At 39.5% G+C, this 24025-nt stretch overlaps 1 protein-coding gene across 4 annotated transcripts in view; it reads left to right on the top strand.

Moving 5' to 3' along the window:
- GALK2 (galactokinase 2) overlaps positions 1–24025 on the top strand; it is a 223618-nt gene that overhangs the window by 32376 nt on the left and 167217 nt on the right. For all 4 annotated transcript variants that reach the window (XM_064291988.1, XM_064291986.1, XM_064291987.1 and 1 more), the window contains exons 3-4: positions 12077–12200; positions 22185–22275. In XM_064291988.1, the coding sequence (XP_064148058.1) occupies positions 12077–12200; positions 22185–22275 (215 nt within the window). The remainder of the gene's footprint in view (positions 1–12076; positions 12201–22184; positions 22276–24025) is intronic.

Raw genomic sequence — 24025 nt, 5'->3', positions numbered from 1 at the left:
ATTTTGGCTCTTTCTTCTCTATGTATGTGTGCATTTATCGATATAAATTGGCCTCTGAGCACTGCTTTTGCTGTGTCCCAGAGGTTTTGATAGGAAGTGTTTTCATTCTTGTTGCGTTCTATGAATTTCTTTATTCCCTCCTTTATGTCTTCTATAACCCAGTCTTTTTTGAGCAGGGTATTGTTCAGTTTCCAAGTATTTGATTTCTTTTCCCTGATTTTTCTGTTATTGATTTCCACTTTTATGGCCTTGTGGTCTGAGAAGATGCTTTGTAATATTTCAATGTTTTGGATTCTGCAAAGGTTTGTTTTATGACCTAATATGTGATCTATTCTAGAGAATGTTCCATGTGCACTAGAAAAAAAAAGTATACTTTGCAGCTGTTGGTTGGAGTGTTCTGTATAGGTCTATGAGGTCAAATTGGTTGATTGTAGCAATTAGGTCTTCCGTGTCTCTATTGAGCTTCTTACTGGAAGTCCTGTCCTTCTCCGAAAGTGGTGTGTTGAAGTCTCCTACTATACTTGTGGAGGTGTCTATCTCACTTTTCAGTTCTGTTAAAATTTGTTTTATGTATCTTGCAGCCCTGTCATTGGGTGCATAAATATTTAATATGGTCATGTCTTCCAAATCAATTATCCGTTTAATCATTATGTAGTGTCCTTCTTTATCCTTTGTGGTGAATTTAAGTTTAAGGTCTATTTTTTCAGAAATTAATATTGCTACTCCTGCTCTTTTTTGCTTATTGTTTGCTTGATATATTTTTTTCCATCCTTTGAGTTTTAGTTTGTTTGTGTCTCTAAGTCTAAGGTGTGTCTCTTGTAGGCAGCATATAGACGGATCGTGTTTCTTTATCCAGTCTGAGAGTCTCTGTCTCTTTATTGGTGCGTTTAGTCCATTTACATTCAGTGTAATTATAGATAAGCATATGTTCAGTGCTGTCATTTTGATGCCTTTTTGTGTGTGTTGTTGACAATTTCATTTTTCCACTTACTTTTTGTGCTGAGATGTTTTTCTTTGTAAATTGTGTGTTCCTCATTTTCATAGTAGTTGAATTTATGTTTGCTGAGTTGTTATGTTTTTCTTGGTTTTTATTTTGAGTTATGGAATTGTTAGACATCTTTGTGGTTACCTCAATATTTACTGCTATTTTTCTAAGTAAAAACCTAACTTGTATTGTCCTATATCACCTTGTTTTCCTCTCCATATCGCAGTTCTATGCCTCCTGTATTTTGTCCCTCTTTTTGATTATTGTGATCTTTTTACATATTGACTTCAATGATTTCCTGTTTTGAGCATTTTTTTCTTTTTAAAATTAATCTTAATTTGTTTTTGTGATTTCCCTATTTGAGTTGATATCAAGATGTTCTGTTCTGTGACCTTGTGTTGTGCTGGTATCTGATATTATTGATTTTCTGACCAATTTCCTTTAGTATTTCTTGTAGCTTTGGTTTGGTTTTTGCAAATTCTCTAAGCTTGTGTTTATCTGTAAATGTTTTAATTTCGCCTTCATATTTGAGAGAGAGATTTGCTGGATAAGTGATCCTTGGCTGGCAGTTTTTCTCCTTCAGTGCTCTATATATGTCATCCCATTGCCTTCTTGACTACATGGTTTCTGCTGAGTAGTCTGAACTTATTGAGTCTCCTTTTAGGAGACCTTTCTTTTATCCCTGGCTGCTTTTAAAATTTTCTCTTTGTCTTTGGTTTTGGCAAGGTTGATGATAGTATGTCTTGGTGATTTTCTTTTTGGATCAGTCTTAAATGGGGTTCGATGAGCATCTTGGATAGATGTCCTTTTGTCTTTCATGATGTCAGGGAAGTTTTCTGCTGACAAATCTTCAACTATTCTCTCTGTATTTTCTGTTATCCCTCCTTGTTCTGGAACTCCAATCACACGCAAGTTATTCTTCTTGATAGAGTCCCACGTGATTCTTAGGGTTCCTCATTTTTTAAAATTCTTTTATCTGATTTTTCTTCAACTGTATTGGTGTGAATTGCTTTATCCTCCACCTCCCCCACTCTACATTCCAATTCCTCGATTCTGCTCCTCTGACTTCGTATTGAGTTGTCCAATTCTGTAATCTTACTGTTAATCTTTTGGATTTCTGGATGCTGTCTCTCTATGGATTCTTGCAGCTTATTAATTTTTCCAGTATGTTCTTGAATAACCTTTTTGATTTCTTCAACTGCTTTATCAGTGTGTTCCTTGGCTTTTTGTTTAGATTGCCTTATTTCATTTTTGAGGTCATCCCTGATGTCTTGAAGCATTCTGTAAATTAGTTTTTTATATTCTGCATCTGGTAATTCCAGGATTGTATCTTCATTTGGGAAAGATTTTGATTCTTTAATTTGGGGAGTTGTAGAAGCAATCATGGTCTGCTTCTTTATGTGGTTTGATATTGACTGCTGTCTCCGAGTCATCTATAAGATATTGTAATGATTTACTTTATATTTGCTCACTGATTCTTATCTTTCAATATACGTAGATGGGCTACTAGATTGCGCTGTCTTGATGGTCATAGCCTTTGAATCATTTATGTGCACTTACCAGCTGGTTTGGGCTGTTACCAGAAATATAAGTCTAAGAGTCCATTCACTATTCTTGAGTAGAATCTGATTTTGGCTCAGCATGTGTGTGGGGTAGACTGTCACCTAATCGCTTAAAGGAGTAGTGGTGATAGTTGTGTGCACCAGATTCTAGTAGCAGCAGGGGGTCACATTCCAGGGGGGGCAGGGTGCTGACAGGCTTCCCCCAAGTGCCAGTGAGGTAGGTGTGTCTCTAGTCCTAAAACACTTTGGTGGGTGGGCTCTGCAGCTGTACCTTAGGCACCCAATGCATGTACCTTTACAGATTGGTAGGTGTCACTATCCTCAGACCTCTATGGAAGGAGGCTAGGTGGTTTGGGTGGAGCTTCAGCCCTCAGTTCCCCCTTGTGGGTCAGTAAGGGCTCTGTTTAATAGGTGGAGATTTCAGACCTTGGAAACTTGTCTTTCTAGTAATCTGCTAAAAGAATTACAGTCAGATCACTATCAGAATTGCCTTTGCATTATAATAGCCACCTTGTTCCCTTTAGGGATGAAGGCCCAAGGCTGTGGATCTCATATGCTTGGCTGGAGCTGGTTCTGTATTTTTAGTCCAATTTCGGGAAGTCAGGGAAGAATTCTTGGTCCCTGGGTTTTTTGTAGCTGCTTCTCTCGGGCCAGAAGAATGGGTTAGGAAAAGACAAAACAAACAAACAAACAAACAAAAAAACTGCAGAGCACGTCACTCTCTGGCCCAGGAAATCCCAATGTTAATGAAGCAGCCTGGGAAGGAGAGGGGAGGGATCAGATAGATAGGAAAGAGTAGCACCCAGGAATATAGACAAAGTTACTTATCTTGCTTGGTGAGGAGTGTTTTATCTGAGATTCCCGAGGGGCAGGTAGCCTGTGTGGATTGGCTGGGTCGAGATTGCCCCCAGGGGTCAGGGCTGCATCCTGTGCATGTGCTGTCTCAGAAGCCGTGGTCAGTTCCTCTGCTCCCGGTCCAAAGCCCAGCGCCATGGTTCCCCAGCTGAGATGCCGCACTCCTGGCTCCAAAACCAGTTGCTGCCTCCCGGTGACTTCTTCTCCTGTCAGCCCCCACTGCACTGCCTGCGCGCACTGGCTGGCCTTCCCCTGAGGTCACTTCAGGGGGCTAGGGCTGTGTTCCGTGTTTGCACCATCTCAGGATGCTGTGCTCCGCTCCCCTGTGCCCAGTCTAAAGCCTGGCGCCAAGGTTTTCTGACTGGGACGCTGGCTCCAGGCTCCGAAAACATTCGCTGCTTCCGCATGATTGCTCATTCCTCTCCTTAGTCGCATCAGTGTGCACTCTGCTTGCGCTAGCTGAGTCTCTATGGAGGTTACCCCAGGGGGCTAGGGGTTAGGGCTGTGTCCTGTGCCTGCCCCGCCTCAGCAAGCTGCTATCAGCCCCGCCACTCGGCACCAGGGAACCAAGAGGGCTCAAGGCTGTGGAGTGGGTCGCCGGATCCAGAAGCGGTTGCTGGTTCAGGGCACAGCTTTTCGCTCGCCTGTCACTCAGGTGAACTCTTTAGATCTGTGTTTGATGGTCAGGGTTCATAGATTGTCATGTATGTGATTGATTCACTTGTTTTTCCGAGTCTTTGTTGCAAGAGCGATCTGAGGTAGCGCCTACCTAGTCAGCCATCCTGGCCCTGCCTCCGGAAGGTTACTTTTAAGGGGTTTACAAGTAGGAAGTTCATACAAGTTACATCAACAACATTCTTAGTCATGCTGTGCAGGTGCAATGGGGTCTACATATAACTTCATGCTTTATATGTTCAGAAAATCGTGGTTAAACTCCACCCAGAGGCAGGGAAGTTACTATGTATGAAGTATTTAATGAGATAAAAGGTTATCCTGAATGTGAACATGGTGCCTAAACCAGTTTCTGCCAATTTCTTCTAGTTTTGGGCAGCAGTTAAGGAAAGGGAACCAGAATTTTAATGTAATGCTATGGGGCATGCCAAGCAAGCTGCTTGAGGCAGTGGAATTTTATGCAATCTGGGGACCTCTGTCTTATTATCTTCCCCCATTTTAGAATGCCAATTTTTAAATTGTCCGTCCCTATCCATCCGATACTCTGTGAAAGCAAGTATGGTCCTTGGTTTTGAAGAATCTTCTTTTCCAATTGGAACTTTGAGCATCTGCATCTATAAGCAAAGCGCAGTCTAGTCCAGAGCAAGCTGTCAAATTGGAGCAATGTACACCAGCTCACGGTGTCATACATCTTTCTCTTCATGTGTTAGGGTTCTTGTCAGCTCATCCCCAGCCATCCAGTCTAGGTCACAGTGGGGACCAGTTGTAGGCTTGGGAGTTCACATATACCTCTTGGCACTTCAGACCAGCTGGGCCCCTCCTCTTTCTGTCTCATCCCAGCCTCCCATAAGCTAGGTCCAAGGGCTCCACTCATAAACTCAGAAGTCCACACAATTCCCTGCACTTCTGAGCAGCCAGCCCTTCCTTTCTCTTTCTCATCTCTAGCCCCTGTTGGGTAGGTCAATGGGCTCCTATGGAATATGTCCAAACTCAGCCCGTCTCTATATTGCTGCACTTTCCCCACTTCCACTCATGAGTGGACCCAGGTGGTCACTGCAAGTGAGCATACCAAGCTATCTACTCACAGGCTGCTTTTAACTTCCAGTCCTGGAAGGGGCTTCTTTCTGATGAGCACAGGCTTTTCTTGCTTCAGTGCACCCAAAGGCAAACTGCTTGCTGGAAATTCAAAAAACAAAACAGTCATTTTTTTTTTCTGTAAGTCCTTCCTTCAAATACAAATTTTCTCCTCTCCCAGAAGTTCTGGGTGGATCTGCTTGTCTTTTCAAATGCAAATTCTGGGTGGGGCTCAGGTTTTCAAGTTAAGCTACCACTCTATAATAGGGCTACTGGCTTGAAACAAAAAGCCTATGTTTTTTCAAGCTATAGGAGCATCTCAACACCAGCAAGAAAGAAGAGCCAGGAGTGTAGCACATCTCTTGGACCCAGGATCCCTGCACTGACAAGGTCCTCAAACCAGGAGGCCGAGAGAGTGAGCTGTAACTCTGAAGATGGCGAGAAGCAGTGTTCCCCTAGTTCCCCTTTTAACGTATTCAATCAAGTATTGCCTGAAGGTAGAGTTACATGTTTTCTGTAATCTATAATAATCGGTATTCATTTCTATCATACTTTTTGGTCTGTTTTCAACATTAGGTAGGAGAAACATTCAGTATCCATAGTACATTCATACTTTTTGGTCTGTTTTCAACATTAGGTAGGAGAAACATTCAGTATCCATAGTACATTCATACTTTTTGGTCTGTTTTCAACGTTAGGTAGGAGAAACAGTCAGTATCCATAGGACATTCATACTTTTTGGTCTGTTTTCAACGTTAGGTAGGAGAAACATTCAGTATCCGTAGTACATTCATACTTTTTGGTCTGTTTTCAACGTTAGGTAGGAGAAACATTCAGTATCCATAGGACATTCATACTTTTTGGTCTGTTTTCAACGTTAGGTAGGAGAAACATTCAGTATCCATAGGACATTCATACTTTTTGGTCTGTTTTCAACGTTAGGTAGGAGAAACATTCAGTATCCATAGGACATTCAGATAAACACAACCTTCAAAAAAAAATTCTAGTTTCATCTTCACCACCCCTTGACTATCTTCCCAGTTATATGCACATGGCCTCGGGCCCCTGGCTGGGTGGAACCAGTAGACTCTGGCCCCCTATCAAATATTCTGTTAAATAGGCCTGGCCCTTGCCCCCAGCTACTCCAGATGCGGCTTTTCTCCCCTCAGTTGCAGCATAACATCTCTTACTTTCTTTTCAGCCATTATAGATAATAATACCCAAAGTAACTACCCCAAAATCAAAAGTTTCACTTCCCAAGCTCCTTCATTCTTTGCCTTCCTAAATCCCATGCTTCAAAGAGTCTGGAGCCATTGCAACAATCCCCACTTCTGAATCCAACTGTATAAATGGTGTGGTGGAAGCATCTGACCTCCTCTAACTTCACAAGGAGGAAGGAGAATCAAGATCAACAGCCCAAGGCTGATGCATATGGAGGTGGAGGTCAGACATGCCTCCTCTTTGTGCCATCTTTACTAATTCTGACATCAACCATCCCTTCCACTCCACTATCTACTTCTCTGCTGGGTTCCATAATTCATTGCAATGGCCACACACAACTCACAGACAATACTGACGATTATTGGGTTTATTAGAGAAGTACCAGGTTACAGTTCACGTTCAGGAACACTCAGGATACAATTCTTCGATCAGGACAGCCTCTTCTCAGCTGTGTCTGCAGGCATGCCTCTCTCTTGCCCCTCAGCCTCTGCCCTGCTTGGGCAAGTGTTATAAATCTCTTTTAGGTCTGTGACAAGTGCCCCTAGATACCCACTCAGCCAGTAAGCCCGTACCTGAAGGCACTCACCTCTAGCTCTGTAGGTTGGCAAATGTAGCTTCACCAAGTGCCTGGAGGCACCCTACTTGACCAGCAAGCCTGCTGCCTGAGGGCACTCAGGTTTCTTGCTTTGTGGACCTATCCACCTCCTGCCAGTCTTCTGGTTCTGCCGCACTGTTTCTCTGACACTGCTTCTCGCCATCTTCAGTGCTACAGCTCACTCTCTCTGTCTCCTGGTTCGAGGACCTTCTCAGTGCAGGGATCCTGGGTCCAAAAGATGTGCTGCACTCCTGGCTCTTCTTTCTTGGTGGTGTTGAGATCCTCCTATAGCCAATAATTTGATAAAAAGAAACATTAGGTGAGAGCAGCATTATTCATTTTCTTTTTTTTTTTTAAGTAATTTTTATTGTGCTTTAAGTGAAAGTTTACAAATCAAGTCAGTCTCTCACACAAAAACCCATATACACCTTGTTACACACTCACAATTACTCTCCCCCTAATGAGACAACCTGCTCTCTCCCTCCACTCTATCTTTTCATGTCCTTTTCGACAGCTTCTAACCCCCTCCACCTTCTCATCTCCCCTCTAGGCAGGAGATGCCAACATAGTCTCAAGTGTCCACCTGATCCAAGAAGATTACTCCTCACCAGCATCCCTCTCCAACCCATTGCCAGTCCAATCCATGTCTGAAGAGTTGGCTTCGGGAATGGTTCCTGTCCTGGGCCAACAGAAGGTCTAGGGGCCATGACCACCGGGGTCCTTCCAGCCTCAGTCAGACCATTAAGTCTGGTCTTTTTATGAGAATTTGGGGTCTGCATCCCACTACTCTCCTGCTCCCTCAGGGGTTCTCTGTTGTGTTCCCTGTCAGGGCAGTCATCGGTTATAGCCAGGCACCATCTAGTTCTTCTGGTCTCAAGATGATGTAGTCACTGGTTCATGTGGCCCTTTCTGTCTCTTGGGCTCATAATCACCGTCTGTCCTTGGTGTTCTTCATTCTCCTTTGATCCAAGTGGGTTGAGACCAATTGATGCATCTTAGATGGCTACTTGCTAGGGTTTAAGACCCCAGACACCACTCTTCAAAGTGGGATGCAGAATGTTTTCTTAATAGATTTTATTATGCCAATTGACTTAGCTGTCCCCTGAAACCATGGTCCCCAGACCCCTGCCCCTGCCACACTGGCCTTCGGAGCATTCAGTTTATTCAGGGAACTTCTTTGCTTTTGGTTTAGTCCAGTTGTGCTGACCTCCCCTGTATTGTGTGCTGTCTTTCCCTTCACCTAAAGTAGTTCTTATCTACTATCTAATTAGTGAATACCCCTCTCCCACCCTCCCTCCCTCCCCCCTCTCATAACCACAAAAGAATGTTTTCTTCTCAGTTTAAACTATTTCTCACGTTCTTTTAATAGTGATTTTATATAATATTTGTACTTTTGCAACTGACTAATTTCACTCAGCATAATGCCTTCCAGGTTCCTCCATGTTATAAAATGTTTCACAGGTTCCTCACTGTTCTTTATCGATGCGTAGTATTCCATTGTGTGAATATACCATAATTTATTTATCCATTCATCCGTTGATGGGCACCTTGGTTGCTTCCATGTTTTTGCTATTGTAAACAGAGCTGCAATAAACATAGGTGTGGATATATCTGTTCGTGTAAAGGCTCTTATTTCTCTAGGATATATTCTGAGGAGTGGAATTGCTGGATCGTACAATCATAAAAAAAAAAAACTTTGGAAATTGATTTGGCGCTTCCTTCAAAAGCTAGAAATGAACTATCATAAAAAATTTTTTTTTTTTATGATAGTTCATTTCTAGCTTTTGAAGGAAGCGCCAAATCAATTTCCAAAGTGGTTGTACCATTTTACATTCCCATCAGCAGTGTAGAAGTGTTCCAGTCTCTCCATAGCCTCTCCAACATTTATTATTTTGTGTTTTTTGGATTAATGCCAGCCTTGTTGGAGTGAGATGAAATCTCATTGTAGTTTTGATCTGTATTTCTTTAACTGCTAATAATCGTGAACATTTCCTCATGTATCTGTTAGCTACCTGAATTTCTTCTTTCGTGAAGTGTCTGTTCATATCTTTTGCCCATTTTTTAATTGGGTTGTCTGTTTGCAGTTGAGTTTTTGCAGTATCACGTAGATTTTAGAGATGAGGCGCTGATCGGAAATGTCATAGCTAAAAACTTTCTCCCAGTCTGTAGGTAGTCTTTTTACTCTTTTGGTGAAGTCTTTGGATGAGCATAAGTGTTTGATTTTTAGGAGCTCCCAGTTATCTAGTTTTTCTTCTACGTTCTTTATAATGTTTTCTATATTGATCGACTCGATGGCATTAGGTTTTGTTAGGTTTATACTGTTTATGCCATGTATTAGGGCTCCTAACGTTGTCCCTGTTTTTTCTTCCATGATCTTTATTGTTTTAGGTTTTATATTTAGGTCTTTGATCCATTTAGAGTTAGTTTTTGAGCATGGAGTGAGGTATGGGTCTTGTTTCTTTTTTTGCAGACGGATATCTAGTTATGCCAGCACCATTTGTTAAAAAGACTGTTTTTTCCCCATTTAACTGTTTTGGGGCCTTTGTCAAATATCAACTGCTCGTATGTGGATGGATTTATGTCTGGATTCTCAGTTCTGTTTCATTGGTCCATGTATCTGTTGTTGTACCAGTACCAGGCTGTTTTGACTACTGTGGCGGTATAATAGGTTCTAAAATCAGGTAATGTAAGGCCTCCCACTGTGTTGTTCTTTTTCAGTAATGCCTTATTTATCTGGGGCCTCTTTCCCTTCCATATGAAATTGGTGATTTGTTTCTCCATCTCATTAAAGAATGTCCTAGGGATTTGGATCGGAATTACATTAAATGTATAGATTGCTTTTGGTAGAATAGACATTTTTATAATGTTAAGTCTTCCTATCCATGAGCAAGGTATGTTCTTCCACTTATGTAAGTCTCTTTTGGTTTCTTGCAGAAGTGTACTGTAGTTTTCTTTGAATAAGTCTTTTACATCTCTGGTAAGATTTATTCCTAAGTATTTTATCTTCTTGGGGGCTACTGTGAATGGTATTGATTTGGTGATTTCCTCTTCGATGTTCTTTTTGTTGGTGTAGAGGAATCCAACTGATTTTTGTATGTTTAACTTGTATCCTGATACTCTGCTGAACTTTTCTATTAGTTTCAGTAGTTTCTTGAGGATTCCTTAGGATTTTCTGTGTATAAGATCATGTCATCTGCAAATAGAGATACTTTTACTTCTTCCTTGCCAATCTGGATGCCCTTTATTTCTTTATCTAGCCTAATTGCTTTGGCTAGGACTTCCAGCACAATGTTGAATAAGAGTTGTGATAAAGGGCATCCTTGTCAGGTTCCTGATCTCAGTGGGAATGTTTTCAGGCTCTCTCCATTTAGGGTGATGTTGGCTTTGGCTTTGTGTAAATGCCCTTTATTATGTTGAGGAATTTTCCTTCTATTCCTATTTTGCTGAGAGTTTTTATGATGAATGGGTGTTGAACTTTGTCAAATGCCTTTTCTGCATCAATTGATAAAATCATGTGATTCTTGTCTTTTGTTTTATTTATGTGGTGGATTACATTAATTGTTTTTCTGATGTTGAACCATCCCTGCATACCTGATATGAATCCCAGTTGGTCATGGTGAATTATTTTTTTGATATATTGTTGAATTCTATTGGTTAGAATTTTGTTGAGGATTTTTGCATCTACATTCATGATGGATATAGGTCTATAATTTTCTTTTCTTGTTGTGTCTTTACCTGGTTTTGGTATCAGGGATATACTGGCTTCATAGAATGAGTTTGGTAGTATTTCGTCCTTTTCTATGCTCTGAAATACCTTTAGTAGTAGTGGTGTTAACTCGTCTCCGAAAGTTTGGTAGAACTCTGCAGTGAAGCCATCTGGACCAGGGCTTTTTTTTGTTGGGATTTTTTTTTTTTTTTATTACTTTATCAATCTCTTCATTTGTTACGGGTCTATTTAGTTGTTCTACCTCTGTTTGTGTTAGTTTAGGTAGGTAATGTATTTCTAGGAATTCATCCATTTTTTCCTAGGTTGTCAAATTTGTTAGAGTACAATTTTTCATAGTAATCTGATATGATTCTTTTAATTTCAGTTGGGTCTGTTGTAATATCACCCATCTCATTTCTTATTCGAGTTATCTGCTTCCTCTCCTGTTTTCTTGTGTCAGTTTGGCCAGTGGTTTATCAATTTTGTTGATTTTTTTCAGAAAACCAGCTTTTGGTCTTGTGAATTCTTTCAATTGTTTTTCTGTTTTCTATTTCATTTAGCTCAGCTTTAATTTTTATTATTTTTTTTCTTCTGGTGTCTGTGGGTTTCTTTTGTTGCTCTCTTTCTATTTGTTCAAGTTGTAGGGATAATTCTTTGATTTTGGTCTTTTCTTCTTTTTGGATGTGTGCATTTATTGACATAAATTGGCCTCTGAGCAGCGCTTGTGCCGTGTCCCAAAGGTTCTGATAGGAAGTGTTTTCATTCTCATTGGGTTCTCTGAATTTCTTTATTCCATCCTTAATGTCTTCTATAAACCAGTCTTTTCTGAGCAGGGTATTGTTCAGTTTCCAAGTGTTTGACTCTTTTCCCATTACTAATTTCCACTTTTATGGCCTTTTGTTCAGAGAAGATGCTTCGTAATATTTCGATTTTTTGGATTCTGCTGAGGCTTGCTTTATGACCTAATATGTGGTCTTTTCTAGAGAATGTTCCATAGAGTTTCTAATGACTGATTTTTCCGAGGTACATCAATAGACCTTTCTTCAGAGGCACCTCCGGGTGTACGCATACCTCCAACCTTTTGGTTAACAGCTGAGTGTGTTAACCTTTGCACTACCCAGTGACCTCCATTATGAATTGGAAAGTGAAAAAACAAACAAAAAACTTGTAAAGATTTTAAAAAGTCCAAAAATTCACAGAAACTAATAACTGGTATTCTTATGACTAGCAGAAATTCCTGAGATGCCTGGGAAAAAGAAAAGAGAGTTACTCTCTGCCCATAGCATTTTTGTGTTTGGTTAAAACCTTACTTGTGGTCAACGTTTTTCTGAATGTTTACTTACTGGAGGTTTGTTGGTTTGTTTCGTGTGCTAACAATGATAAAATATGCTTTTTCTCTTTTCTAGGAGAGCATATAGATTACTGTGGATATTCTGTCCTTCCTATTGCTATAGAACAAGATATGCTAATAGCTGTGGAACCTGTGAAAACACATACTATCCAACTGGCCAATACAAACTCCTTGTACCCGTGAGTATTTAGGATTGCTAATGTAAGGAGGAGCCCTGGTGGCAGAATGGTTTAGCTCTTAGCTGTTAGCTGAAAGGTTGGCAGTTTGAACCCCTCCAGGGGCTCTTTAGGAGAAAGACCTGGCAATCTGCTCCCGTAATGATTAAAAAAAAAAAAAAAAAAATAGAGCCTCGAAAATGCTATGGGGCTGTTCTCTGTCCCAGGGGGTCACTATAGGTCAAAAAGAACTCGATCACCTAACAACAACATGTGTATGTGATTTGTGCTCTCTCTGTGTGTGATGTTATGCTTGTACCCAAATTTAGGAGGCAATTATTTAATCATTTAATTAACTGGAAATTTGTAACTGACTTTGAGAAGAATCTAAGGTAATTAATGTTTGTTTATGCATTGGTTTGTCATGAGTTAGGATTGATTCTACAGCAACTTTTTTGTTGTTGTTTATTTGTTCGTTCATTTATTCAAGGAAGATGAACAAAGATGAAAATAATTCTGTCCTTGCCTACAAGGTATTTAGCGTCTATTGAGGTAACTATCTCCAGGAAATTCAGGTCAGGTATTTTTCCTATGTTACTGTAATTCTCTTTCATAGCATTTTACCTTGCTGTTTTATCATTATCTGGTTATTTATCTACAAGATTTAGTGTATTGTAAACTGTGTGACTTTGGTACTGTTGCCTGTCTTCAATGCCTTAGCCTCAGTGTTGAGCATATAGTCTGGTACATTATTAATGTAAGTTTCTGGTATATATGTTTTATCAAGTTAAGTAAGTTTTCTGTTTCATATTATCAGTTTCCTCAGATTGAATTTTATTAAATGTCTTTTTAACATTAAGGATTAGGTTTTTTAAAATACAGTGATTACTTTGATGAATTTTCTAATGTTGAACCATCTTTGCATTCCATTAAATCTTATTTTCTTATGATGGATTTGATTAAAAAAAGATTTTGGTATAAAGTTGGCATATTTTTATATTTTTGGCTTATTGTTTATTGGATAGTTTGCCTGCAATACTGTTCATTCATTCATGTAAAATTTTGAGTGGCTTTGATCAGGCATTGTATGAGGTTATGCAAGATACAGATTTCCCCAGCTATCCGAAAGTAGAGTGTTCCTGTAAAATCTTTTGTAAGCTGAAATGACATAAAGTGGAGAAGCAATTATCATTAATTTATATGGGAAAATTTTTTTTGAGTGTTCCCAGATCCAAAAAGTAACCTACCAGATCATTGAAGGCTTTTCTGATGTCTTAGGACAAGTCTTGCTAACAGATGCACAGAGTAAATCGAAATGAAGCACAGATGCTCACAGACACAGTTCAGAGCTATGGTGGCGGATGCCTAGATGCTGTGTATAGTTCATGGGGAAGGAGCTTGGCAAGGACACTCTCACTGCTTCGGGTGGGCACTACCTCTTTAATGATTGGCTGCAAAACATACGCTGAATGCTATTTCCACTTTTTGCCTTTTTTCGTAAAAGCAAAAATTCTCTTGGGATTTCTCTCCATTAGTGAAAACAGGTACTAGTGTAGGTCTTTCGTAAAAATGAAGTGGTGTCAAGTGAACTTTCAAAAAGCCAGGGACACCTTTATAGAAATCCTTACTTTGTGTCGAGCTTATTGCATAAATTATTATTTTTTGTATTCATTTTACGTGGTTGAGAGTATATCTTATGTACATTTTGTACCCTTTAAAGAAAACTTTACATTACCTCAAACACGTTTTTCTGTCATTGTTTGCAAACATTTAAAAATCACTACATTATACTTTGTCATATTGACTTACTCAAATTCACTGAACCATTGCCACAATGATGAATATAGTCTCAGTTTCATTTTCCACAAAAGCAGAACTTGAGACAGATTTAAATGAAGGTAGTTTATTAGGGAGATGATCCCAGGAACTACAGAAGGAACATGGAGAAGAATGAGTCAGGGAAGCAGAGCTGAACTACCAAGATCCCTGCTGTAGGCACGGGGCTTGATTGCTTCAGCCCCCCTAGGAGTGTGCAACATTCCTCCCAGGATTGTCCACGTGATGGGTAGTATTCCTTTGCATGGATATACCACAATGATTTTTATTTATTCACCTGTTGATGGACATTTGGGCTATTTCTGGTTTTTGACTATTATAAAAATGCTGTGTGAACATTTGTATATATACAAATTTTTGCGTGGGCATATGTTTCGTTTCTCTTGGGTAAATACTTATAAGCGGAATTTCTGGGTCATATGGTCCAAGTATGTTTACCTTTTTAAGATACTGCCTTTTTCCAAAGTGCTTGTACCATTTTACATTCCCACCAGCAGTGTGGAGCTCTGGCGGCATAGTAGTTAAGAGCTTGGCTGCTAATCAAAAGGTCGGCAGTTCAAATCCACCAGCTGCTCCTTGGAAACCCTATGGGGCAGCTCTACTCTGCCCTATAGGGTTGCTATGAGTCAGAACAGACTGGACCGCACCTAACAACAGACAGCACTGTATGAGAATTCCAGTTGCACCATATCTTTGCTAACTTTTGTTGTTGTTATTGTTGTTAGGTGCTCTTGAGTCAGTTCTGACTCATAGCGACCCTATGCACAACAGAACCAAGCACTGCCCGATCCTGAGCCATCCTTACAACTCAATGTTGCAGCCACTGTGTCAGTCCACCTCGTTGAGGGTCTTCCTCTTTTCCGCTGGCCCTGTACTCTGCCAAGCATGATGTCCTTCTCCAGGGTCTGAACCCTCCTGACAACATGTCCAAAGTATGTAAGATGCAGTCTCAGTATCCTTGCTTCTAAGGAGCATTCTGGTTGTACTTCTTCTAAGACAGATTTGTTCGTTCTTTTGGCAGTCCATGGTATATTCAATATTCTTCGCCAACACCACAATTCAAAGGCGTCAATTCTTCTTTGGTCTTCCTTAGTCATTGTTCAGCTTTCACACGCATATGATGCAATTGAAAATACCATGCTTGGGTCAGGCGCACCTTAGTCTTCAGGGTGACATCTCTGCTCTTCAACGCTTTAAAGAGGTCCTTTGTAGCAGATTTCCCCAATGCAATGCGTCTTTTGATTTCTTGACTGCTGCTTCCATGGCTGTTGATTGTGGATCCAAGTACAATGAAATCCTTGACAACTTCAGTCTTTCCTCCATTTATCATGATGTTGGTCATTGGTCCAGTTGTGAGGATTTTTGTTTTCTTCATGTTGAGGTGCAATCCATACTGAAGGCTGTGGCCTTTGATCTTCATTAGTAAGTGCTTCAAGTCCTCTTTACTTTCAGGAAGCAAGGTTGTGTCATCTGCATAACGCAGGTTAATGAGTCTTCCTCCAATCCTGATGACCCGTTTTTCTTCATATGTCCAGCTTCTTGTATTATTTGCTCAGCATACAGATTGAATAGGTGTGGTGAAGGAATACAACCCTGACGCACACCTTTCCTGACTTTAAACCAATCAGTATCCCCTTGTTCTGTCTGAACAACTGCCTCTTGATCTATGTAAAGGTTCCTCATGAGCACGATTAAGTGTTCTGGAATTCCCCATCTCTGCAATGTTATCCATAATTTGTTATGATCCACACAGTTGAATGCCTTTGCATAGTCAATAAGACACAGGTAAACATCCTTCTGGTATTCTCTGCTTTCAGCCAGGAACCATCTGACATCAGCAGTGATACCCCTGGTTCCACGTCCTCTTCTGAAACCAGCCTGAATTTCTGGCAGTTCCCTGTCAATTTACTGCTGCAGCCGTTTTTGAATGATCCTCAGGAAAATTTTCCTTGTGTGTGATATTAATGATATTTTTCTATAATTTCCACATTTGATTGGATCCCCTTTCTTGGGAATAGGCATAAATATGGATCTCTTCTAATCAGTTACCTAGGAAGCTGTCTTCCATATTTCTTGACATAGACAAGTGAGCACCTCCAGTGCTGCATTTGTTTGTTGAAACATCTGAATTGATATTCCATCAGTTCCTGGAGCCTTGTTTTTCGCCAATGCCTTCAGAGCAGCTTGGACTTCTTCCTTCAGTACCATCGGTTCCTGATCATATGCCACCTCTTGAAATGGTTGAATATCGACTAATTCTTTTTGGTATAATGACTCTGTGTATTCCTTCCATCTTCTTTTGATGCTTCCTGCTTTGTTTAATATTTTCCCCATGGAATCCTTCACTATTGCAACTTGAGGCTTGAATTTTTTCTTCAGTTCTTTCAGCTTGAGAAATGCCAAGTGTGTTCTTCCTTTTTGGTTTTCCATCTCCAGCTCTTTGCACATGTCATTATAATACTTTACTTTGTCTTCTGGTGATGTCCTTTGAAATCTTCTGTTCAGTTCTTATACATCATCAATTCTTCCTTTTGCTTTAGCTGCTCAACGTTCTAGAGCAAGCTTCAGAGTCTCCTCTGACATCGATCTTGGTCTTTTCTTTCTTTCCTGCCTTTTCAATGACCTCTTGATTTCTTCATGGATGATGTCCTCGATGTCATTCCACAATTTGTCTGGTCTTCGGTCACTAGTGTTCAATGTGTCAAATCTATTCTTGAGATGGTCTCTAAATTCAGGTGGGATGTACTCAAGGTCAAATTTTGGCTCTCATAGAGTTGCTCTGATTTTCTTCAGTTTCAGCTTGAACTTGCATGTGAGTAATTGATGGTCTGTTCCACAGTTGGCCACTGGTCTTGTTCTGACTGATCATATCGAGCTTTTCCATCGTCTCTTTCCACAGATGTAGTCAATTTGATTTCTGTGTATTCCATCTGGCGAGAGCCATGTGTATAGTCGCCGTTTATGTTTGTGAAAGAAGGTATTTGCAATGAAGAAGTCGTTGGCCTTGCAAAATTCTATCATTTGATCTCCGACATTGTTTCTATCACCAAGGCCATATTTTCTAACTACTGATCCTTCTTCTTTGTTTCCAACTTTTGCATTCCAATTGCCAGTAATTATCAATGCATCTTGATTGCATGTTCGATCGATTTCAGACTGTAGCAGCTGATAAAAATCTTGTTTCTTCAGCTTTGGCCCTAGTGGTTGGTGCACAAATTTGAATAATAGTCGTATTAACTGATCTTCCTTGTAGGCATATGGATATTATCCTATCACTGACAGCTTTGTTCTTCGGGATAGATCTTGAAACGTTCTTTTTGACAATGAATGCAACACCATTCCTCTTTAAGTTGTCATTCCTGGCATAGTAGACCATATGATTCTCCAATTCAAAATGGCCCATATCAGTCCATTTCAGCTCACTAATGCCTAGGATATCGATGTTTACACGTTCCATTTCATTTTTGGTGATTTCCAGTTTTCCTAGATTCATACTTTGTACATTCCAGGTTCCGATTTTTAATGGATGTTTGCAGCTGTTTCTTCTCATTTTGAGTCGTGCCACATCAGCAAATGAAGGTCCCAAAAGCTTTACTCCATCTAAGTCATTAAGGTCAACTCTACTTTGAGGAGGCAGCTCTTCCCCAATCGTCTTTTAAGTGCCTTCCAACCTGGGGGGCTCAACTTTCAGCACTATATCAGACAATGTTCCGCTGCTATTCGTGAGGTTTTCACTGGCTAACGCTTTTCAAAAGTAGACTGCTGGGTCCTTCTTCCTAGTTTGTCTTAGTCTGGAAGCTCAGCTGAAACCTCTCCTTTATGGGAGATCCTGCTGGTGTCTGAATAGTGGTGGTATAGCTTCCAGCATCACAGCAACACGCAAGCCCCCATATTGCGACAGACTGACAGACGTGGGAGTTGCTAACTTAGTAATTCTCAAAAATGTGAGTAGTATCTCATTGTGGTTTCTGTTTTTCTTTTCTCTAACATCTTTCCATGTAGTTTTTTGACATCTTTATATCTTCTATGTTGAAGGTTCTGTTCAAAGCTTTTTCTCATTTTCAAATTGGGTTGTTTGTCTTCTATTATTAGGCTGGAATATTTCCTTACATATTGTAGATGTAAGCTGGATACTTTTTTCCCCCCCATTCTGAGGTTTGACTTTTCATTTTCTTTACAGTGTCTTTTGAAGAGGAAATTTTTTAATTTTGATGAAGTATGGCTTATTGATTTTTTTTATTTCATTGTTTGAGCTTTTTGTTTTGTATTTAAGAAATCTTAACCAAACCCCAAGTCACTAAAATTTTCTCCTATATTTCCTTCTACAAGTTTTAAGTTTTACTTTCTACATTTAGGTCTGTGATCCAATTTTTTGTTGTTGTTGTACTATAGATGAAGGTTTACAGAAGAAACAAGCATCGCATTAAACAGTACACATATTGTTTTATGACATTGGTTATGTGATCCATTTTTGAATAATTTTTGTATATGATATTCGGTAATGGTTGAGATTTATTTTTTTGTGTGTTTGCCTAGCCAATGTTCCACACCATTTGTTGGAAAGATTATCTTTTCCTACTGAATTATCTTGACATCTTTGTTGAAAATAAATTGACAAAATATTTGTGGGCTTTCTGGATATTATTCTGTTCCATTGATCTATTTATCTGACTTTACACCAATATCACACTATCTTGCTAGTTATATAATAAGTCTTGAAATCAAATCTAATTTTGTTCATTTTTTTCAAAGTTGTTTTGGCTATTCTAGATCCTTTGCATTTGTATACAAATTTTAGAATCATATAGTCAATTTCTATGAAAAAGCATGCTGGGATTTGGATTTGATTACATTAAATGTATAGATCAATTTTGTTAGAATTTACATTTTAACAATATTGGATTTTCCAATCCATGAACGTGGTATGTCTCTTCATTTATTTAACCTATAATTGTAAGCCATTGCTTTTGAGTTGATTCTGACTCATAGCAACCCTATAGGACAGAGCAGAATTGCCCCATAGGGTTTCCAAGGAGCAGCTGGTAGCTTTGAACTGCCAACCTTTTGGTTAGCAGCTGAGTGCTTAACCACAGAACCACCAGGCCTCCTTCATTTATTTAGGTCTTATTAAATTTCTCTCAGTAATTGTGTGGTTTGTAGTTTTCGTTGTACATATCTTGCACATCTTTTTGTCAAATTTACCTCTAAGCATTCATACTTTTTGGTGCTATTGTTATTGTAAATGGTCTAGCCCAGTGAATAGCGCACAGCAGGGACAATGTTGGAAGAACAAGTGAATGAAGAAATAAATACATAAGTGGAAACTATCAGTGTAGGAAGTTATGTCTGCCCATTTTTGGGTCTTTTCTCTCAGCATTCTGCCATACGGGAGCAGGTGTGGAGAAAGCAGTTTGATGATGGAATGCAGAATGGAGGGTTGGTGGAAAAATGAGTGCCTGATTTTGATCCTCAGGGAAAGGCTACGTAGAGAGACAGGACAGGGGTTTCACAAAGAGCAAAGATGAAAAACTAATCAAAGAGCAGGTTTTCTGCTGTGACAAACAAGGTACGCTTCTACTTCTGTAGGAGCTGGCACTTACTAGCTTTTTCCTTCACACTTCTCATCAAAGTTCATGTTTCTCATCTTTGCAGATTTCCTTCTCTGCTTTTGCTAATAAAGCACCCCATTCCCTTTCTGGCTTTCTTTTCCTTGTGCTAACTTTCAAGATCTCTGCTTAGCTTGGAATAAAATCCAGGTGGTTTTGCTAACACAGTGTCTCAGTTATCTACTGCTGCTGTGACAGAAATACCACAGGTGGATGGCTTTAACGAAGAGAAATTTATTCTCTCACAGTCTAGTAGGCTAGAAGTCCAAATTCAGGGTGCCAGCTCTAGGGGAAGGCTTTCTCTCTCTGTTGGCTCTAGAGGAAGGTCCTTGTCATCAGTCTTCCCCTGGGCTAGGGGCTTCTCTGCACAGGAACCTTGGGTCCAAAGGACATGCTTTGCTCCGGGTGCTGCTTTCTTGGTGGTATGAGGTCTGCCTGTCTCTGTGCTCATTTCTCGCTTTTATATTTCAAAAGAGATTGATTTAAGACAGAACCTAGTCTTGTAGATTGAGCCTTGCCTCATTAACATAAGTACTGCCTATCTCACCTCATTAACATCATAGAGGTAGGATTTGCAACACTTAGGAAAATTACATCAGATGACAAAATGGTGAACAATCACACAATACTGGGAATTATGGCCTAGCCAAATTTTTACACATGTTTTTGGGGGACACAATTCAATCCATGACATGTAGCTGTATCTGCTTTCCAAATCCTGTGACTCCTTGTTGATTATGAGTACCATATTTTAACTTCTGTGGGAAATGGTAAACAGCTTGTGAGCTGGAGTCTGGTTGCGTGTGTCTTCGGAAAGTTGCTAAACCTTCAAGCTTTCAGGAAGGCCATCCCCCGTCCACCCAGGGCTAATTACAGAAATGATACCATCTTGGCCTCGTATCCCACCCTGTATTGCACACCACTGCATGACAGTACTGCCTGTTAGTGTTCATACTAACTCTGCTGGATTACAAACACTTAGAAGACAAGCTCTGTGTCTTTTACCTTTGTTTCCTCCTGAGCCTTGCATACTCGGGTGGTCATTAAATATTTGTTGATCAAGACAGTGTACCCATGTTATTAAATTAAAAAGCATCTACTACAGTGATTGGCACCGAGTAGTTGTTCAGTACATTATATGGAGAACCCTCAGATAATAGGGGAATATTGCTTCATTTCTGTCCTCATTTAACTGACCCCCCATCTCAAGATTGCAAGTATTCTGTCCTTTGGCTGATTTCGAGCCTGTCTATTATCTAGTTTTCATTTTGATATTTTATTTTTTTATTTGTAAGGAAGTCACAAAAATAGTACCAAAAATTCCTACCTACCCTACTCCTAGAGTCTCTAAATTTTAACATCTTACGTCTTGACCATAGAATAATGATCAAAATCAGGAAAGTAATCTTTCTGTAATACTATTCCCTGATTTAGAGACCTATTCAAATATTGCCAGTTGTCCCCTTAGTGTAATTTTTCTAGTACAGAATTTAATCCGGGTTGCATTTAGTTGCCATGTCTCCTTTAATCTGTGACACCTCTTTGGGATTTGTCTTTCATTACCTCAGCAGTTATGAGTTATTGGCAGGTCGTTTTGCAGAATATCCTTCAGTTTGTCTTGTCTAGTGTTTCATCCTGATTAGACTCAGGTTGTGCACTTCTGACAAGAATACCATAGAACTGCTGTGTCCGTACTGTGTCCTATCAGGAGGCACATGGTATCCCTGTACTGGCGATGCCAACTTTGGTTATTTGGTTAAGGCAGTGTCTGCCAGATTTTCCTACCATAAAGTTGCTATTTTTGCCCTTTGCAGTTAGTAAGTGTCTTGTGGGGAAACACTTTGAGGCTATGCAAATATCTTGTTTTTCATCAAACTTTTACCCACAGATTGATGGTATTCCTTCCTGAGACGATTATTGTGGAGTTTGCCAAATAGCCGTTTTCTATTTCAATCATTCCTTCTACATCTATTAGTTGGCATTCTGCCATATGGAAGAGCTTTCCTCTTTCTTTCATTTAGTTTTTTATTTGTTCTTTATCATTATATAGTTATGGAATCTTATTTTATTCATTAGAATTATTATTTATTTCATTTGTTCCTTTTTCCCCTTAAACTGTGCGGCTGGTAAAATCGAATGAGTGGCAGAGAAGAGAGTTGGAGAAAGACGGCTTTGAGATCTCTTGTTACACTTAGGGGTATGCCAGACAGCGGGCCAAGATGATTAGCGTTCATGTGGTTTCCAGCAGCTTAATGAGGACAAATAAGAAAAAAAAAAAGGTAGATTGTTAAAATATGTTGGTTCCTCTCCGTTTCAGGAAATAAAGAGGATCAGTTGGTGGTGGTTTAGTCATGAGGGTCACTACCACTTCCTCTCTTAACATTTAGCAGCTGGAGGTGTTCCTTGTTTGTGGGTAGATGGTGAAGTACCTATATTGAAAGTAAATGGAAAAGGAGAGTTCAGTATCAGTGTATTGGCACTAGATGGCAGCAGTCAGCCATCGATTTTTGCAGGAGGCCATGGCTTACAGACATAAACGAATAAATGGTATCTTTTGTTTTTGCAGAGACTTCAGTACAAGTGCTAATAATATTCAGATTGACAAAACCAAGCCTGTGTGGCACAACTATTTCCTATGTGGATTTAAAGGAATTCAGGTAAGTCAGCTTATGAGGCGCAAATTAGCAGTTGAAATTATGGTGTGTTTACCATGTCAAATTTATTTTATTTGGTCGGCTAACCAAAGGGTCGGCAGTTCGAATCCACCAGGCGCTCCTTGGAAACTCTATAGGGCAGTTCTACTCTGTCCTATAGGGTCGCTATGAGTTGGAAGTGACTCGACGGCAGTGGTTTTTTTTTTTTTAAACCATTTCTGTCCCCTTCTTTCAATACTAATATTTCGGTCCTGTTTTACTAATTACATATGCTTCAGGGGATGGAGTAGGTGTGGCAGTTTCTGGGTTGTGTTCACAGGGGGCACTAGTGGTCTTTCCTAAAACTGGTTATTCATAGGTCAGGTGCATCTGACATCTATGTGGTTTTTAAATCTTTGCTCACATTCTCTTTTAGAGGATATATTCTTGTATTATTATTTAAATTTTGTTCCAGGGTTGTGTAGGAATATGTTGTAGCAGGATTTAGAGTCAGAATCCAGGCTCTACCCAGGTATGTTAACCCCTTCAGTCTCAAATGTGTTATCTGTAAAATGATGACAGTGCTGTACCCTCCAGAGTTGTTGCAAGGATTACACTGTAATCACACATAGTAAGGGCATAAGAAACGGTAACTTACTGCTATTTTTATTTCAGAGACAGTAAATTTATTAGCATAAGTATATTCCTAGAAACATTGGAACAGCTCTAATGTCATATAAGAATAAGAAGCTGAAATATTTCTACTTTCGTAATTTAAAAAGTTTAAAAGGCAAAAAGAAAATATTTGCCACTTTTTAGAGTCACTTTTATACTTCAATAATTATTTTAAGTATAGTGACTCTTGTGTAGAATAACAAGGACGGTTCTGGTCTTAAAGTTCACGTATTCCTTCCTTCCTTTCTTTCTTTCGTGTGCGTGCTTTAGTTTTTTGAGATACGTGGCAATGATAACTTTTGGGAAAAGTTATTGGCAGGTTTTAAATCTTCACATCATCTGGTTTGTCATATACATTAGTGGGAATTACAGTATTTGGAAGCATTTTCCTGGTAAATACAATTTGATTTACTTTATAACTAAATGCCATTTTGTAGCATATGGGTAACCTGGTAAAGTGACCTAAATAATGCTTGTTGCTTTGGGTTGTCTTTGAGCATTTTAGGCCTTAAAGCCATCATCTTTGGTTTGACAACTTATATATGAAAGCAGGTTTGTACGATGAACTTTTGGCAGAAAAAAATTTAAATGTTAGCCTGTTCGGAAACCTTCTAATTCAAATAGTAGAAAGTTCCAGAGGATAACCTGTTTATACTAAACTGAACATGTTATCCTTTTGGGATAGAGCTATTACAGGATTTGGCAAAACCCATTTGTGTTTTTGAATCTGTTGTATATTTTAATTTAAACATTGCGTGATAAGTTTGTAAGGATGATTCATATTCAAGACACCCTGTGGACCAGCTTATGGTTAAATATATGGTATTCTCCAAGTGGTTTTTTTTTTAACAAGCTGTCTGATGTTCTGCATGAAAGGGCATTGGCAGCAGCAGTGTTTCAGTTTATAATTCATATTTCTAGAAAGGAAATTTTTAGATGACTTAAAGTCAAGAAGAGACACACATCCAAGTGACTATCTTCTTTTGTGCTGAGTTTGTTCTGCCGACTAGGAAAATAAGACAAAAAATTAAGGAAGAACATAGACTCTTTCATTTGCAGAGTTTTGTTGTTCCTTTGGTTATTCTAATTAGTTTACTGA

Source organism: Loxodonta africana, chromosome 10 (assembly GCF_030014295.1).
Source record: "Loxodonta africana isolate mLoxAfr1 chromosome 10, mLoxAfr1.hap2, whole genome shotgun sequence".
Lineage (NCBI taxonomy): Eukaryota > Metazoa > Chordata > Mammalia > Proboscidea > Elephantidae > Loxodonta > Loxodonta africana.
Note: the sequence above shows the minus strand (reverse complement) of the source record. Positions and strands in the feature narration are given on the sequence as shown.